This window comes from Haliotis cracherodii, unplaced genomic scaffold (assembly GCF_022045235.1).
Source record: "Haliotis cracherodii isolate W230 unplaced genomic scaffold, xgHalCrac1.p SCAF_10, whole genome shotgun sequence".
Classification (NCBI taxonomy): domain Eukaryota; kingdom Metazoa; phylum Mollusca; class Gastropoda; order Lepetellida; family Haliotidae; genus Haliotis; species Haliotis cracherodii.
This window is the reverse complement of record NW_027266265.1, coordinates 37,151,963-37,171,309: the sequence shown is the minus strand read 5'-3', so window position 1 is coordinate 37,171,309 and position 19,347 is coordinate 37,151,963. Positions and strand designations below refer to the sequence as shown.

At 39.9% G+C, this 19,347-nt stretch overlaps 1 protein-coding gene across 1 annotated transcript; it reads left to right on the top strand.

The window, feature by feature from the left end:
• Nucleotides 1–6,405: 6,405 nt before the first annotated feature.
• Nucleotides 6,406–17,235, top strand: LOC139450189 (uncharacterized). Its single transcript, XM_071231868.1, has 6 exons — nt 6,406–6,645; nt 8,793–9,110; nt 9,856–10,140; nt 12,372–12,722; nt 13,544–13,684; nt 14,740–17,235. The coding sequence occupies exons 1-6, from the start codon at nt 6,552–6,554 to the stop codon at nt 14,925–14,927; spliced, it is 1,377 nt and encodes a 458-aa protein (XP_071087969.1). The 5' UTR covers nt 6,406–6,551; the 3' UTR covers nt 14,928–17,235.
• The last annotated feature ends 2,112 nt before the right edge of the window (nt 17,236–19,347 follow it).

Genomic DNA, 19,347 nt, shown 5'->3' with positions numbered 1-19,347 from the left:
TGCTTCAGGGAACATCTTAACAAGATAATTGTGTGAGCTTGGTGTGAGTTATTGACAAAATAATGCGTGGCATGAGAGGCAAGCGTTTATGATATTTATTCATTTCACGTAGATGAGCTTTATCAGGTATTAAGTCACACGAGCGCACAAGCCCAGTGCTTTCTGTAAAAAGAATGAATTATCCTTAAGGTGTAAGTGACACTGACTTGGAAGAGATGACGCCATGACGTTGGGGCTGTCGGATAAGAACTCTCCGCAGCTGATACAATACTGTAATAAATTAACTGCACGTTTTCGATTTTGAGAAGGATGTAGTGTCTGTGTGTGTCTGTGAGTGCATGCGTTGGGTTTGAACGCCGTTTTGAACAGTATTCCAGATATACCAGGGAGTGTCAGCTTGATGTGGGAGGAGAGCTCAAAGTGATGGTTTTAGACGTTTACCACTTCAGTAAAACCAAGGAGCACGGGTGTGTTGCTGACAAACCTAGAAACATAATTGGGGATGACCTGGAACCGAGCTCACAATCATATGTTTCCGGCGTGCCAAATGTAGTTACCTCTACACTGAGAACCCGCTGTAGTAGCCTGTACTTGTCCGGCTTAATAGTGCTAGACCACTGAGATACAATGCCGCAGTTTAACATACTTAACTCAGACACAGTATACAGACTCCGAGCCGACCAGTCCTAGTTTTATAACCTTAATGCCGAACACCAGACAACAACAAGTACTATCTTTAACGCATTCTGGTATGACGCGGCCGGGGATCAAACTACCAACCTTCAACTCGCCAGGCAGACACTCTATCCACTACACCACAGGGGTGGGGACGACAATGTATACGTTGCATGACACGGGTCAGCATAACCTGCTTTATACTCATTATCATTTTGTACAAGGGAAACGTTTCGGGTTAACAAGAGCACTAAGAATGACCTTCTCTCACATTTTCAACAGTTATCAAAGAGAATACGTATACAACTAATAACGTACATGTTTTTGTGCATCTGTTGACAAGCCTTCATCGCTTGATCCAAAAGAGACGTAATGTTCCGCCTAGCACCTCGTTAACTAGATATCACCGAATCTGTTTACCTCGCTGATCATCAATTGTACACTCATGTTTCCAATGAAATGGTTATCGACCCACCCACTTTGTCTGAAGAGAATTCATTTGATGGTTCCGTCTACGACCTTTCGCAATTTATTTTACATTTTCAGCATATTTGGCCAGCCCCTAAATGCATCAGTACAAGGATACATCTATGCGTCTAATTGGCACTGATTTTACTTTTCCTACGACTTAACCCATTTATGTTTTAAAGTCAATAATTTCAATCGCGTCCTGTTCTAACGGTTATCGGTAGGTTGATGCGGCATCAACAAACATGAATGACATGTGGTTTCAGAGAAATATTCAACAAAGTGATCCATTTTTTTAAATTACTTTTCAAAATTAATATTTCTCTGATGTTAAACATACAATGAAGCGATTGGAAATTAAACATAATTTAAATGCTCTTGGTCATGATTCTTACCGATACGCCATAAAACAAATGAAACACTGTTTAAACATAGAAAAGGGAACGATGTGTGAATGAAAAACATGGTTGAAAGCAATCCACAAAGTCAGTGATTTTTTATTTCAGATTTTGTAGACCTCGTCATTTATTTTGATATAGTCATACATCTTATCTTTGCGTCATCTTATGCGATGAAATGCAAAGGCAATTAAGGATCAAACACTTGACTACTGACATTTGGAATGTGGAATGGAATCACTGTGGTATAAGGTTTAAGCAGCGATGTATATCATAAATACAATATATAGCTTTTGAAGCCTCTACTGGTGCTTCAGTTATGATGTATACACCGACAAGTGTCGTACCTCAGGACATTCTTAATAGCATCGTGTACGTCAGTGACGCAGGTCTACTTGCATACACAGTGGAGACAAAGAAAGTTGTACAGCCCAAAGAAATGTTTGGTCTGGCAATGAATTGAAAATGATGTTTAATTACTTGCAATGAACGACGGTTCCAATCTCAGCAGATGAACAGATGGACCGTAATTATAAGGAAACCATTCGAGTTTTTATTGGCGTTTACGTGTATAAGAAGTTCCTCTTCGGTTTTGTTGGGATGGGCTGTACTAATTGTCTCTACGTTCGGAATTGCACTTTAATTACTCACCTGTTCCTATTTTTGATCGTGCACGGTGAATCATGGCAGAGATTGCCCGTTATGACCTATCGGTCAACGCGTTCATGTACCCATATGTGCATAAAGCCGAGTCCGAGCAGTCTATGTATCGACCATCTTCCCATTCGTCCATAATCAATACATCCTGCACCCGTCATGAGTCCTCCCTCTATCCACCCTACCTATCTATTTGTTCAAAACCAATCTATCCTCTGTCCTTCATCTACCCATCCGTAATCCTCCCCTACCCATCTCTACCTATGTACAATGTGTGAAGCCCATTTCTGGTGATCCCCCCGGTGATATGGCTGGAATTTATTAGCTAAAAGCGGCGTAAAATCAAACTCACTCACTCACTCTACCTATGTACCTATTGGTCTACACACAAACCATCCTCCATTTATCCTGAATCCATTCTCATACCACCACTACCTATCTATCCATTCTCTAACTTTCCTCTACCATCCGTAATCCTGCCTCTATCCATCTCTACCTATCTACCAATTTACCCATTGGTCCACACACAGTCCATGCTCCATTCATCCTTAATCCATTCTGTTACCACCTCTACCTATCTAGCCATGCCTCCATAGTCAATAAATCCTCTACCTCTCGTTAATCTACCTCAGTACTCATACATCTACGCTGAAATCATCTTCTATACACCCCATACTGCTGTCATGCTCCATCCAACATCGACCCATTATCAACCAATCTATCTGTGTACGCATCCTCTATCTACCGCCACCATGTTCTATCCAACTTCTATCCATCATTTACCAATCTATCCATATTCTCACCCGTCGACACTCACTATTCTAAATACATCATCTCCTGACCTATATCATCATCTGTCCATCATCTACCCATCGGTTACGTATGTGTTTACAACCTCTGTCAGGACAAAGCTGGCCTAGTCGTCTAAGCCGCTGCAATTCGCACGACCAAAAGCTTATGGCCGTAGGTCCGAATCCCGGTTTGTCAACACCATACCCGTGCTCGTGGGTTTCAAGTGGTAACAATCTGAGAAAGGCATCACTTTCTGGCTTTCCTCATACATCAAACTGACACGCCGTGATATATCAAGAATACTATTCAATGGGACGTTAAACCTCACTCACTCACTCACTCACTCACTCACTCACTCACTCACTCACTCACTCACTTACTCACTCACCCACTCTCTCACTCAAAGAATCTAAGTATCTACTCATCTGTCCACATTCAATTCATTCCTCTACCCATCCTAAATCCGTCATCTGGAGCTTTAACATGCTATCAGCCCATAAAATCAAACTGCAAATATTAAAGCAACATGAAGTTTATTGTTTCGAGTGAAACTGAATGAGGACTCAGGTCCAAAAATTTATCCCACGTGCTTTTGACAAACACTATTTGCATGTCGTGTAAATATCATATATTCTACCTCTCCCACATCGCACCACAATAGTACAAAAATGAAGCATTATATATAGATTAGCAGCTCATCAGAAAACATGAGCAGTCCCGGTCAGTGACATAATGATAGCACCCGACGCCACAGAACGCCATCAACAGTCGCATGTTGTGAAAAGAAGTTTCAAGTATCAAATTAAGTACATGTACTCAAATTTAATTCTCACAAACAGAAATTATTGGCCGTCACCTTACGCGTGAACTCATCAAACGGAATAATCCATAACTTTCTGACCCGTGAAATACTAAAACATGACAACCTAAATCGAAATTGAAACCTAATTGAAACACATATTACCTATTAAATCTCTTATTCAGTGCTACCCGTGAAGGTCCGGGATAGAATATGTCTTCAGCAACCCATACTTGACGTAAAAGGCGACCATGTTTGTCGTAAGAGGCGACTAACGGTATCGGGTGGTCAGGCTCGCTGACTTGGTTGATGCATTGCATCGTGTCCCAGTTGCGTGGATCGATGCTTATGATGTCACCCACTGGATTGTCTGGTGCAGACTCGATTATTTACAGACCGCCGCCATACATCTGGAATATTGCTGAACAACAAACAACAACAACGAGAACTTTCTCTGTATCAAAACAAACTCCGTTCATACTCGTAATTACTAATCCAAGGAAACACACACAGAAACACTGTATACAGAGGATAGGTGGCGTTCTTTTTGACTTTGGACGAAATATGTTTACCCAGCAATAGGGAATCTGACAGGATGAGATATAAGGGTCCACCGAAAGACCAGTACGTGTTGTTGCGAAGTAAATATTTGATATTTGAACATGCATTGCAATGCTGCTGTGCGGGGCTAGGTAACAAAAACTTATATATTTGGTATTTCATATTTCAATTGTGATGTTTGCTACCGGTAGACCAGGACATGCTTACCCTTTTGCGAACAGCTGGTGTCATCAATGATTGTGGTGATTCATTCATAAAATGATATTCACTATTTTGCTGTTTACGCCCAAAGGAATCTGTTTTGGGAGATAATCAAAGTCATTAACTGGCGTTGACATTTTATACTTGCCTTTCCATGTCATTGTTTTCAGATGGCATGGGTTCATGTTTTTAGTTCCGATTATTTAAAGACTGTCGTGAGATAGCCCGATACATACTAATTGTGGCGTTGAACAACACTCACTCACTCACTCACTCACTCACTCACTCACTCACTCACTCACTCACTCACACACTCACTCACTCACTCACTCACTCACTCACGATTAATGATATCTTATTCGAATACATCAGTTGTATGTTGCAGATGTGCAGTGGGCACTTAAAAAAAACCCTATACACAATACAGTTCTGTCAGGCGTATTATTCACAAAAAGCCTTGAGACAATTGTCAGCCCACGTCTATACTCAATAAATGTCTGGTGAGAAATTGAGACATTGTCTCTGTATTATAAGGATAGACAGATTGATCTAGATAATAAAACTGAATGATAATTAGTTGAAGATCAAAATGCACCTGTTTGATGGAGATTTGATTCTTCGCATCTGTATATTCTCTTTATGTGTAGATTACATACGTCGTTACGTTTTGCAAAATGACAGTAAAGATACTGTTTAACGATACCAATTACGTTTTGATTGAGGGTGGTGACATGTTACGTCTTGTTCTTATAACAGAGTAAGTGAGTGAGTATGGTTTTACGCCGCTTTTAGCAATATTCCAGAAATATCACGGCGTGGATCGTTGACACCAGAAATGGGCTTCACACATCGTACCCATGACGAGCGAACGTATCCAACAGGCCCCACTATGCTGCCGCATTAATCATTATAGCACCTAGAGTGAGTGAGTGAGTATGGCTTTACGCCGCTTTTAGCAATATTCCAGCATTAGCATGGCGGGGGACACCATAAATGGCTTCACACATTGTACCAATGTGGTGAATCGAACCCGGGTCTTCGGCGTGACGAGCAAACGGTTTAACCACTACCCCACTACCCCTATAGCCCCTTGAGTGGTCGACATCAAACAATTCATTGTGGGTTCGAATTCAAAGATCGCTCTGGTTTGTCAGCGCCATACCTGTGCTCGTGGGCATCACTAAGGGGGTACGTAAAAAAAGCTGCATCCCTCCCTCATTAAGCCGACTACAGAGACTGTCCTGGATGCCGTTAAACCCAACTCACTCACTCACATGTTATAGGAGTCAGCTGAATATCAAAGCAATAATCTGAATGACATTTGCTGGAGCTGCACGTCGGATTTAGACATGCCCCTTTTAATCTACTTATACTATTAAATCGATGCATATAATAATTGTTTATTAAGAATAGTAAGGCAATATACTAATTTGAATGAAGCCTACTGATGTTGCACCATGTCTGTATACGGCCCCCACTTCAATTAGTTAAATCGTAGCCCCGTGGGGATTCCGAGTAAGCAATCTTTGCTGGTTGTAAGAGGCGACCAAATGGAGGGTGGTCGGGTTTGGTTGATACCATGTCATCGTACCCCGACGGCGTGGATCGTTGATCCCAATATCAATCACTGGTTTGTCTGGTCCAGACTCGATTATTTACCAGTCGCCGTCGTTAAGCTGTGCGTCGTTAAATAACAAACCAACAAGCTAAATTTAATCTTCCTCATGTAATAATTTCATTATATATCACTATGCAGGATGTGTAACTAGTATTGCGCTGGGGTGTCAATGGCACTAGGGCAAGTGGTTTAAGTGATGGACTTTGCATAGAAACATCGGGTTGTGCATAGAAACATTGGGATGAGGACGTTTTAACATGCTTGTTGGGGAACTTTGGAAACAAAGTATCACTTCCTCAAATATGTAAGTAGTCCCATGATCCTCACGCAAATTAATAGCAGACTGGAAAAGTGATTTGAGTGAAAGTGACGTCGCCTCGCCATGCTTTTTCTATATACTTTCAAGAAGACTTTGTTGATAATTATCATTGGATTCACTTCAAGCAAGGGAATACCATGGTATCAATGGAAGCCTGGTGAGTGGACGCCATACAACATAGTATTAATAATGTTCTACATTAAGTGAGTATGGTTTTACGCCGCTTTTAGCAATATTCACGCCTAATCACGGCGGGGGACACCAGAAATGGGCTTCACACATTGTACCCATGTCGGGAATCGAACCCGGGTCTTCGGCGTGACGAACGAACGCTTTAACCACTAGGTGACCCGACCACCCCTGTTCTCCATTAAAGAGAGCATTACGTAATGGTCTTCATTCCCGATAGCACTACTAACGTTTTGTAATACAATGTAGCTATGTTCTTCATATACATCTTGACTTACTGTTCTTCTTTCCAGATAGCATGACTTACTGTTCTTCATATCACATAGCATTACTTAGTGTTCTTCATAAAATAGCGTTACTTATTGTTTACCGTATCACATGGCATTATTAACTGATCTTCATATCATACAGCGTTACTTGGTGATCTTGCCAGAGAGCATTACTCACTGTACTTCATATCATATAGCATTACATACTGTTCTTTAAATCAGATAGTGTCATTTAGTGTTCTTACCAGAGAGCATGACTTACTGTTCTTGTTACCGGAAAGCATGAGTTAAGTTCTCTTTACCAGATAACATTGTTCAGTGTTCTTCATATCACATAACATTACTTTGTGTTCTTCTGACCAGATAGGTCGCTATATGGCTGAAGTAGTGTTCTTCATTTCAGAGGCATGATATTATACTATTCCTCTTACCAGAAAGCATGATTTAAGTTCTATTTACCAGATAACATTATTTAGTGTTCTTCATATCACATAACATTACTTTGTGTTCTTCTTACCAGATAGCATTTATTTACTTACTGTTCTTCTTACCCGATAGTATGGCTTAGTGTTCTTCATATCAGAGGCATTACTTACTATTCTTTCTTACCAGAAAGCATGATTTAAGTTCTATTTACCAGATAGGTGTTCTCCATGTAACATTGCGTTACTTGGTGTTTTCCGTATCACATGGCATTATTTACTGATCTTCATTTCATATAGCACTACTTAGTGTTCTTAATATCAGATAGCTTTACTTAGTGTTCCTCACATCACATAACATTACTCACTGTTCTTCATATCATAAAGCGTTACTTTGTGTTCTTCATATCAGATAGCGTTACTTAGTGTTCTTAATATCAGATAGCGTTACTTAGTGTTCTTAATATCAGATAGCTTTACTTAGTGTTCCTCACATCACATAACATTACTCACTGTTCTTCATATCATAAAGCGTTACTTTGTGTTCTTCATATCAGATAGCGTTACTTAGTGTTCTTAATATCAGATAGCGTTACTTAGTGTTCTTAATATCAGATAGCGTTACTTAGTGTTCTTAATATCAGATAGCTTTACTTAGTGTTCTTAATATCAGATAGCGTTACTTAGTGTTCTTCATATCAGATAGCATTACTTAGTGTTCTTAATATCAGATAGCGTTACTTAGTGTTCTTAATATCAGATAGCGTTACTTAGTGTTCCTCACATCACATAACATTACTCACTGTTCTTCATATCATAAAGCGTTACTTTGTGTTCTTACTATCAGATAGCGTTACTTAGTGTTCTTCATATCAGATAGCATTACTTAGTGTTCTTAATATCAGATAGCATTACTTAGTGTTCTTCATATCAGATAGCATTACTTAGTGTTCTTCATATCAAATAGCGTTACTTAGTGTTCTTAATATCAGATAGCGTTACTTAGTGTTCTTCATATCATATAGCAACGTGTGAAGCCCATTTATGGTGTCCCCCGCCGTGATATTGCTGGAATATTGCTAAAAACGGCGTAAAACCATACTCACTCACTCACTCACTCATATCATATAGCGTTACTTAGTGTTCTAAATATCATATAGCGTTACTTAGTGTTCCTCACATCAGATAGCTTTACTTAGTGTTCCTAATATCAGATAGCGTTACTTAGTGTTCCTAATATCAGATAGCTTTACTTAGTGTTCTTCATATCAGATAGCTTTACTTAGTTTGTTTTCATGAAATCTAGCAAAACCTGCAGTCAAATAGTGTATTTCTATAATTTTGTTCTGGAATAGTTTGTTTTTATCGAAAAGCTTTCACGACCATGAACATTAATACCAATACATCAAAATGACCTTTTTCAGAATTTGTGCTGACATACGAACCATCTCCAGCTCGAACAGGTTCGTCTGTCTCCCTCACATGTCAGGCACCGAGCGGGACCCTTCTCGGAAGGAGTGACATTTTGCAGTGGAAACATGAAGATAAGATATTTGTAAATGTCAACTCTAATACCTGTCAACCGGTTTCAACACGCCTGTCGTGTAAAACCGACTACAGCAGGCACATCGTCACCATCAACATATCAAATGTAACGATGGCTGATAGCGGGCTGTGGCATTGTAAACGCTATGGTATAAGGCAGCAAAGCAATGTTGTACAGCTTAATGTCACTTCAAAAGGTATCAGTATATATCTTCGCGTTGTTCCTTCAACTAATTCTTCCTGGTTGTGCATGAATACAGATTTACAATTTTAACTATTAAAGCTAACAGTAGTTAAAGGCGTTTGATTGAAGTAGTTACTGTAATTTTACGTAAAAAAGTCCTTAATGGAACATAATTAATTCGAAAATCGTTTAAGACGATGTAATTAAATGCTCAAGTGAGAATCCCTGTCAGCATTATCGTAATCTTTTTGCACTCTTCGGATAATTTTCGAAGGTCTGTAAGAATTCAAATTCAGTAAGTTTCACAGTGTTCTGTCATAACTTAAATATTCCTTAATTGAATTTGAAACCTAGTCGTCAAGCGAGTTTCGATACTATAAATATACCAACAACTAACGATTCGAACTTTTATAGAATACCATTTTGGACTCTTACTTCTTACTTTGTCGAAAATAATGCATGTAATGTTTAGGTTAATTTTTATACACATTTCTGTACTCACATTATTTTGTTTTCCTTTTCGTTTATCTAATGTCCTAATGTTGAGCCCTGACCTCACTTACTAAGAGTTTCTAAAGTTACCCACAGAATCACTATAATAATCTCCAAATATAACTAATTGTACCCACTCAAAACAGTAAAGATTGAAACCTACGTACGTGGTACGGTAAAGCCTATTATTTACAACACGATCGTTTATCAGTCATGAAAGATCATATTGACGTTCAACTATTGACGTAAAGATGTCCTATTTTCAGTTTCGCCCAAATTACTTGTTTCTGTAACCAGAGATGCGTCTTCCTTCTCGATAACCTGTCACATAAGTGGTGACTACGATGTTGTGGAATTTAAACGGTGGCTTCAGTATTACCAGAATGCATTGATCAGGGAAATTGCTGGTCAGAAGATCAACAGGTCAAGCAATGGATTGACCATCTATGAACCATCATTCAAGGACGATGGTGTTTATGTTTGCACAGCGGAATACTGGGATGACGGTTCCTATCACAACCTGACACGGAAGATACCAGTTGATGTCAAAGGTATTGAAAATAGTCATGAACATCATTGCTCATAATCCTTCTCTTATGTTGGCTGCGTTATATTTGCTGACCATCAAACGGAAATGGCAGCTTAACAAATTCAAGGAAGTGTAATTCCCGCAGGGTACTTAAAAACAGCCTTGGCAACTTAACTGGTCATCGTTTATTGTTCCTGGTTGTGATTTGTCTGTGTGCTTCGATAAAATGCGGTCAATATATGTAACCATTACCGGTTCATTGAATACAGAGATTTAATATATAGAAGATATTTGGCTTTGATAATGTGACCTGATAATATTGACATTTGTCAGGTCACGAGGTGAGATACATTTATTATTTGGGAAGAAAAAAAGAAATGGTCTGGTTTTATTAAAACTTTTCTTACGATCCTGTCATATATAACTGGCAAAGAGGCAGACAGAAAGTAGTCCCGGCATGTAGTGTTCCATTCGATTGTTATAATTGCAGTTAAATGAAATATCGATTTTATAGACATATTAAGTAACTACATTTATACCCCGTAATCTAAATCCTGATATAATAGACTAAGAACTCGATTGTCATTCATGAAGTTATTCACTCAGATGAAGGTATTTATTTTAGAGATTTAACAAGCGCTTCCAGTGAATGTGATTTCTCGCAAGGTAATTCGCATTAGCTGTGTATTGTGGAGAATGCGCTTAAAGAACAACAGGTCGGTGAAATCCACGTTCACCATTCATGCATCAGCCATCGGATTGATTAATTTATGTATTTTTCCACTTGAACAAAAACATTGCAAATATAAATTGTGATACAAAAGTACATACAAGAGTCCTTGGTCGTACGAGCGTGTAAATTACCCGTTTTTAGTATTAATGGGCAATTTTGTCAAAGTGAATCGAGCTAAGCTAGTCATAATAATACCACACATCACACTGATAACCGAGTGTATGTTTAACACTTCTAACAGCCAACTTTTAAAGAATACAATGACTCTAGCATGCCTGATTTGCGTGCAGGCTCTGTATACTCCATCCATCTCCGCAAATTGTATATTTGGAATCTCTTTCCGATGATGGCCTGAACGTCTAGAGAGCTATACTCAGTGTTAATTCATATACTTACTCAACACAGAAGATGAAAAAGCAACATCTGCCATGCGATGCCTTTCTCCATAAAATGCAGATGTTTGCCTGATTGTACAGATCCCCGATGTTTGATCGGCGTTTAGATTACACGTTATCAATCAATAGAGCAAACGTTTAGATCGACTAAGCGTATAAAGATTGAAGGTGTTTAGAAGGGTGTGCATGTTTAGGTCGAGTGGATATAGAAGGTCGTGCATGTGTTGATCATGTGGGTATAGAAGGATGTGCATGTATAAGTCGAGTGAGTATGGAAGGGTGCGCATGTATAAGTCGAGTGAGTATAGAATGGTGCACATGTGTAGATCGAGTGAGTATAGAAGGGTGTACATGTATAAGTCGAGTGGGTATAGAAGGGTGTGCATGTATAAGTCGAGTGGGTATAGAAGGATGTGCATGTATAATAGGTCGAGTTAGTATAGAAGGGTGTGCATGTATAAGTTGAGTGAGCATAGAAGGGTGTGCATGTATAATAGGTCGAGTGAGTATAGAAGGGTGTACATGTATAAGTCGAGCGAGTAAAGAAGGATGTGCATGTATAGGTCGAGTGAGTATAGACGGATGTGCATGTATAGGTCGAGTGAGTATAGAAGGGTGTACATGTATAAGTCGAGTGGGTAGAGAAGGGTGTACATGTATAAGTCGAGTGGGTATGGAATGGTGTGCATGTATAAGTCGAGTGGGTATAGCATGGTGTGCATGTGTAGGTCGAGTGGGTAGAGAAGGGTGTGCATGTATAAGTCGAGTGGGTATAGAAGGGTGTACATGTATAAGTCGAGTGGGTATAGAAGGGTGTACCTGTATAAGTCGAGTGGGTATAGCATGGTGTGCATGTGCAGGTCGAATGGGTATAGAAGGGTGTGCATGAATAGGTCGAGTGAATATAAGAAGGGTGTTCCTTTGTCGAGTTTGTGAGGGAAGGTGTGGGAAGGTCGAGTGGGAGAAGAAAGCTGTAGCCTGTATAGGGCGGGTTTGTGCAGAAAGGTGTACCGCATTATAGGCGCATTATAATGGTGAAGAACAAACTGAGTGTGACTGTATTTAGCAGCAAAGCAAAGTATAATTATATTGTGAGTGGAAGTATGAATTAGTTTTCTTCTTCAGCACCCCCAAGGATTGTGAACAACACTCAGGACGCAGACCATCCACAGCTCGTTTTACCACCAGGAGAATCCTTCACAATAGACCTCCTCGTCCTCAGTAAGAGTCCAGTCTCATACACATTCTTCATGAATGGACAGGCCATAGAGATGGGTGCTGATGACCTGGTCCGATCTGTCATGACACCTTCGGAGATGATGGTGTTGACCTTTGGACAGAACGTGACCAAATCTGGTTATAAGGTCAGTCTCATTATATCGGATCAGCCCCAGCGCCGTGCCGGATTGGTCACGATGTCCATCTGTAATTCTGAAGGATGTGCGCAATATGTAGGACCACGACTATCGGCCAGCAGTAAGTCGTTACACTGTTGGTACATATATACTTGGTTTAGATACTATACACGTTTTGTATGCACATGTGTTAAGTGAGTGAGTGAGTGAGTGAGTGAGTGAGTGAGTGAGTGAGTGAGTGAGTGAGTATGGTTTTACGCCGCTTTAAGCAATATTCCAGCAATATCATGGCGGGGGACACCAGAAATGGGCTTCACACATCGTACCCATGTCGGGAATCGAACCCGGGTCCTCGGCGTGAGAAGTCAACGCTTTAACCACTAGGCTACCCCACCGCCCCACATGTCTTAAGTATACATGACTATCTTAAAATAGTTACACATTTATGTAACCACACAAACTGACAGACAAAAGAAAGTCTACTATAAAATTGGATTTGACCAAAACTTTACAAATGTAACAAAACGTTACCAGGCAGAAAACACTCGCCGAAACACTACAAACGTGAGGTCCCAAACACAACTATGATCTGAATATGATTGTTGTTGTTGTTGTTGTTGTTGTTGTTGTTGTTCAACGCCGCACTCAGCAATATACCAGCATTCTGTAAATAATCGAGTCTGGACCAGACAATCCAGTGATTGACATTGTTAGCATCGATCCACACAATTGGGATACGATGGGTTACCTAATGTGATTGCTTAAAAGGAAACGAAGGGTTGACAAAGAAAATATTTTCTATAGAGGTACAATTGTCCAAGTGGGGCTTGCCTAATGCTGGTACTAGGATGGTAATTTGAAGGTGATAATTTTATGTGAAAACGACCGTCCTGATAATACGTAATACTATTAGCTGAGAAACTATTCCCGCTTTTGTTATAGATGATGACGTCACTGACCGACCGGATATGCCGAAAGGGTTCATAGCTCCTGTTGTCGTCGCTGTGAGTGTCGTATGTCTGATTGTTGTTGTGGCCCTTGTTGCTGTCGTCGCCTTCTTGTGCAGACAAAAACGATCAAAAGGTAAAGACAAATTTGCAATCAACAATGTATGATCATGTATCATTGACGATGAGGTGAAATGGGGTTTGACGTGTATGTGTGTGTGTGTGTGTGTGTGTGTGTGTGTGTGTGTGTGTGTGTGTGTGTGTGTGTGTGTGTGTGTGTGTGTGTATGGGTGTGTATGTGTGTGTGTGTGACTGCTTGTACTAGTCCGGACTGATGCCGATTTATAGTGCTAGCACACTGAGATACCATGCCGCAGTTTAACATGAATACCCCACTCAGACACAGTATACTGAATCCGAGCCGACCAGTCCTTGTTTTAGCCCCTCAATGCCGAGCGCCAGACAGGGTAACAACAAGGATCATCTTTTAACGTCTATGACGCGGCCGGCGATCGAATCCCGGACCTTCCGCTCTCCGGGCGGACGCTCTACCACTAGACCACGGAGGCGGTCGTATCATTTACGTGGTGTTGTCCAATTTAGTTGTCAGTAATGAACCCTCTTATTTTATTATGAAGACTTTTTGTTCCTCCAGTGTTGTCAATTCGGTAAATGAAAGGTAGTTCTGAATGAATCTAATAAAATTCCATCTATAGCATGGTTTGAATGGTTTGAAGTTGACGGATGACAAAATAGACAAGGTTTGTCAAAACCGACAGAGGTATAAGGCAAATTTAAGTCTACTAATCATAGGTTACTTGGAACCAGTCCTAACCCCGGAATCTCCACGGTGTCTTGTTGAGAAAAAGTTTGGTCTGAAGGGTTAAATCGTTCCCTAGTCGCACAGAAGTCATGATAACACTTTCGATCGAAATGGAGACAATCAGCATTCACTTCCCACAAGCATACACCTTAAGAAACCTACGCTGTCCCCCGTGCTGCTTCGTGGATATAGGTCATGATGAATTGTCCTACAGATACCATTACTTGCGTTAATTAAAAGAATCTCAAAACTCTGCCAGACTTATTGAATTTTGAATCACTGGCAATGATTGAAAACAGTAAGAGTGGGGCACGTTTCAATAAAAAACAAATTGATGGAATAAAAAGGAAGTATTTCGATTGAATCAGTTTCAGAATCTTCACGAATTAGAGAAAATACTTATGATGGAATGTACGAGTCCCCCGCAGAGGTCGAAATGAAGTACCAGGGACTCGTGAAGACTCCACTGACACATGCCCCCCGAGTTCCAAAACTACCACTGCCTTCTGTACCGCCTCCGGAGGACGCCCTGTATGAAGACGCAGCCAGCCTTTAAATACTTCTGATAATTTTATGGTAAGGGACTACCACAAAAAAAAATAAAAAAATAGGGAGATACTTATTTTTTCGAGTCACGGCATTTTTGTTTTTTAAAGGCGAAACTGAACATTTATATCCAGGCCTCACACTCCCATCCCTAACCAACTCCAGAAATATATACTCCAGGCCCTAACTTAAATCGACGGAACCTGTGGTCAAAGCCATGGCAACTCGCTATGTGACATTGCCTCCCTTATCTGTGCCAGGATCAGGCACGATTTACTCCGAATGCAATTCCTGCTTCTTCAGCCTTACTGTGCTCGGTAATGACCTGAGTCCCTCCCTTTTAACCCCCATTAACCTGACACTCCGTGATATAAGTGAAACACTGTTTCTTGCAGCATTACACGAAACTCACTCAGCAGGCCATCGGGTTGGAATACGTAGTAAGCTTTAAGATCTTTCCTGTGTTTTTTTCAGGAAATAGGGTTCTATCCTACGCGATGGCTTTTAAAACTCCTTAATCATATTGTCCGTTGTTTTGTAATCGAATGTAGTTCACGCCTGTTCAAATGGACCGGGATACATCGTTACATTGTAGCTGTTAATGGCGTTGGCAAAGCGTAAACGCAAAAGCATGTTCATGTACGATCTTAAAAAAATGAAAACATCATGATGTATTTGTTTGTTAGGGAAGATTTGACATTCTCTGTGTATGGTGAAGTTGCCCTTAGGGTTATAATGAAGACGTGTCCAAATGTCATATCTCGTGTTTCCATTATATGCATGATCGTGTAAAGCCAATGTATGATTACTGCTTCAGTCTGATTGCTTTTTGCACCATGCCCACAGGTCGATGTAGGGTAATAATCACACGCCCAGTGTCAGTGAACTGTAGACCAATGTCCTTTCAATAGCTACTTGACTATCACGCAGCGTTGATCATTATGATTGCATCCTGATTTTAATAATTAAAACGAAAGCTTTTTATTTGTCGTGAAGGTTGTGACGACTTTCAAAAAATGTTTGCTTGAAACACTGGTTTATAACACGTTTTAAAAGTCGCATAGAATTAGATACGTTGAATCCGTTTGAATGTCCAGTCACAATGTTTTAGCATGACATGAAACTATGGAATCAGAACTCAAACATCCTTAGGGACAGACCATTTTTATATATTTTCTCAGCCAAAAGCAAATGGTCAGTCCCTTAGTTTCAAGTTTAAAAATGTTCTTGTATTAAGGTAAGCTCAACAAGGTCATCGCGACTATTGTAACATTTGATAACAAAATGATAAGATGCTGGTTTATTTTGACATAAGTTAGAGGTTTTTCTATCATATAAGAAATTAGGAATAAAATATATACCATCAACGCCAGAGAATAACCAGTCACTGATTCCAAAGGGCGTGAAAGGCAACACAACGGTGAAAATTATATAAGTGGATCACTGAAAATCAGTGATGACACCAGGTGTTCGCGAAGAAACAGGTTTCAGACGTGTGTGTACATCTATGCGCATCGAAATTACTTCTCTAAAACTCCTCTGTCTTCAATCAATACAATGAAAAAGAGTATTTTAAAAATTAAACTAGATTAATCAAGAACATTTTTTTCTTCACTGTATGTGTAAATTGGTATCAGTCATCAACATACTTTATACGTAAAGATCAGGGTCAGCAACCGATACTTGTTGTACGCCGCCACTGATGAGATACGGGGGTCAGACTGACTGACCATTGCAATGATATGAATCACTTGATTGTCTCGATTATGTGCAGAATAAAACTGGACTATTGTTGACTGGGGCGTTAAACAACAAATGGACTAAGAAACTATGTTATAAGTACGTGTACGTGAATGTTATGAAGGTCTTTCCAAATTTTTGTACATGCTTCTTGTAAAGCGTCGCATTTTTATTTTACCTTTCTGTTTTCAACTGTAAAGGGTGTACAATGTCTTCAGTATATCATGCTTGTCGTAAGAGTCGACTTAAACGTTCATCGGATGATTGGGTCTCGGGGACCTGGTTGGCGACATGTCATCGTGTCCAGGGGATATTTGCTCATGATATCAAGCACTGGTTAGCCTGGTCTAGACACGAATATTTACAGGACGTCGTTCTTCAGCTGTAAATAGAGCTGACTGCAGCATTAACCAACATTCATTCCCTTACTCTATCACATACGACTATAGCTCTACCAGGCTTCAGTAATATTTTCATTCGGTTTGTTTGCATGGAACTGATGCTTACAGTCATCAATTTTGTAATATTACTCAGTTCATTGCGAAGTATTTCATGCAAATATGTAACCACGATGTCACTTGATGTATCTATTTTTATTAATAAAATACGATTTAACTTTTTACGGCCTTTACCATTATTATATAATACTTTTCTCCTTTCCTAAAAACATCACAATTGTCAGGAAATGGCGCAAATGATAAGAGCATCGTCTTTATGTATTATAAACGTATTAACTATTAAAGCTTATAAGACAGATTTCGACAAACCCATTTACCTACTTTCATAGTGTGCTCTTTCAAAGACTCATTAGTCAATGTGGACTCGGACACATATTGATGTCAGTTTGCAAAGACACCATCTTCCCGAGGCAAGGACGTAAACTGGCTATTAAAGTCCAGTTTCTACCTTTGCCGAACGACGCTGGAATTTCCAGGCTAGATCGTTCCGCCAACAGTGGCTATTACGAGTTATGCCCCTTCTGTCCCTCAAATTGACCAATGAGATTCAACATCTCGTTCCACTTGCATGTGCTTCGAACAAACTAGGCGGCGCACCATCAAGACGATCTGTTCGATAATCATGATCTACATAGTAATAAAACGGGTCGCAAAGTGCACAAAATCACTTGAGCACTTTGATAAAAATATGATGTAATTCCGGAATTCCAGCCAAGTTCAGCAAGGGTGGAACTGGACTTTATAGTTCTGACCTCGGGAAGATGGTAAAGACACATGCCTCTGTCTGAATAAGAAAACCGAAAAGAATAAGAAGTGAAGTATGTTGGCATACATCAATTGCCTTTCTGTATATTAAAGTGACGTATTTTGTGCTTAGATTTCGATTCAGTTTTAATCCGTTATATTCCTGATATTAAAGTTGTATTACACTATATACCCGATCAAGACAGTAGTCTTGTGAACACCCGTTGAATGGCTATGACCATTGCTGAAAGCTGCTTAAAATCCTCTCTCTTTCATTATGCCCAGACCATCTACAAGTACAGTGAAACCTCTTATTGTCATGTGACGCCACCCTCATCAATGTAAAATAGGTCTTTATAATTACAAACCCATGCTTGTCGTAAGAGGCGACTAACGGGATCGGGTGGTCAGGCTCGCTGACTTGGTTGATGCATGTCATCGTATCCCGATTGCGTGGATCGATGCTCATGATATCAATCAATGGATTGTCTGGTCCAGACTCGATTATTTACAGACCGCCGTCATATAGCTGAAACATTGCTGAGTGCGGCGTTAAACAACAAACAATAAACAAACAAAACTGTAAATAACCACCTCTGGACATCATGAGCATCAATTCACGCAAATGGGATACATTGACATGCAATCAACCAAGTCACCGGCCCTGAACACCCGATCCCTCTGGTCACTTTAACGTAAAACCTGTATAATTTTCCGGGGGACTAAACTGCCAGGCAAAAGAAAGTAAACACCCATGTTTGATGGTGACTACAAATGAAACAAATGAGAAATGGTTATTCACTGGTGATTTGTTATGAATTTCTTGTGAATATGGAAATGGGTTTGTCGTTATTTATTTTATCTTCATTCAGCCAAGTAACGTTTTGATAACATTTGTAACTTTTTTGGTCAAATCGATTTTCAAGTGTATTCATTTTTAGGCCGGCAGTTAATATTGTTACTCGGAATTCCTATGGATTGAAATGGCCCGGATTATCAAACGTCCAAAATAACGAATCGTACGTAGCGAACCTTCAGTTACCTATAGACGTTTCCGACAGTTTCACAATATTTCCTAATGACTCTACAGAGCCATAATTATCAAAGCAGATCTTACTCCCCCATATTTCCAATTACCCCATGGTCAATCACGTTCCTGGAATCACGATACCTTCCAACACGGTCCAACACTGTCACTCACACAAAAAAATAATAATCCTCAAAGTAAGATGCTCAGCACAAAAAATCCCAATGGAGGAAGAACACAGAGTCAGTGCTCTTTGATGCTAACGTGTTCTCATTACAACTCTTCCGATAACCTGACCACGATCAATGTTGTAGTTTGATGGATTGTCATACAGTGTAACATGACGATCTGTCCTCCCTACCGGCTCTTCTTAGAATTCAAGGAGCCACTGATCCGCAATAAGGGTCTATCAAATCATACAAAATAATAGCTAGTCCCAACATAACAATACGTGTATCTCC

Coding starts and splice junctions, on each gene's coding strand:
- LOC139450189 (XM_071231868.1), top strand. CDS start 6,552: ATGCTTTTTCTATATACTTTCAAGAAGACTTTGTTGATAATTATCATT. Junction 9,111..9,855: donor GCTTAATGTCACTTCAAAAG/GTATCAGTATAT, acceptor TCCTATTTTCAG/TTTCGCCCAAATTACTTGTT. Junction 12,723..13,543: donor ACCACGACTATCGGCCAGCA/GTAAGTCGTTAC, acceptor CTTTTGTTATAG/ATGATGACGTCACTGACCGA.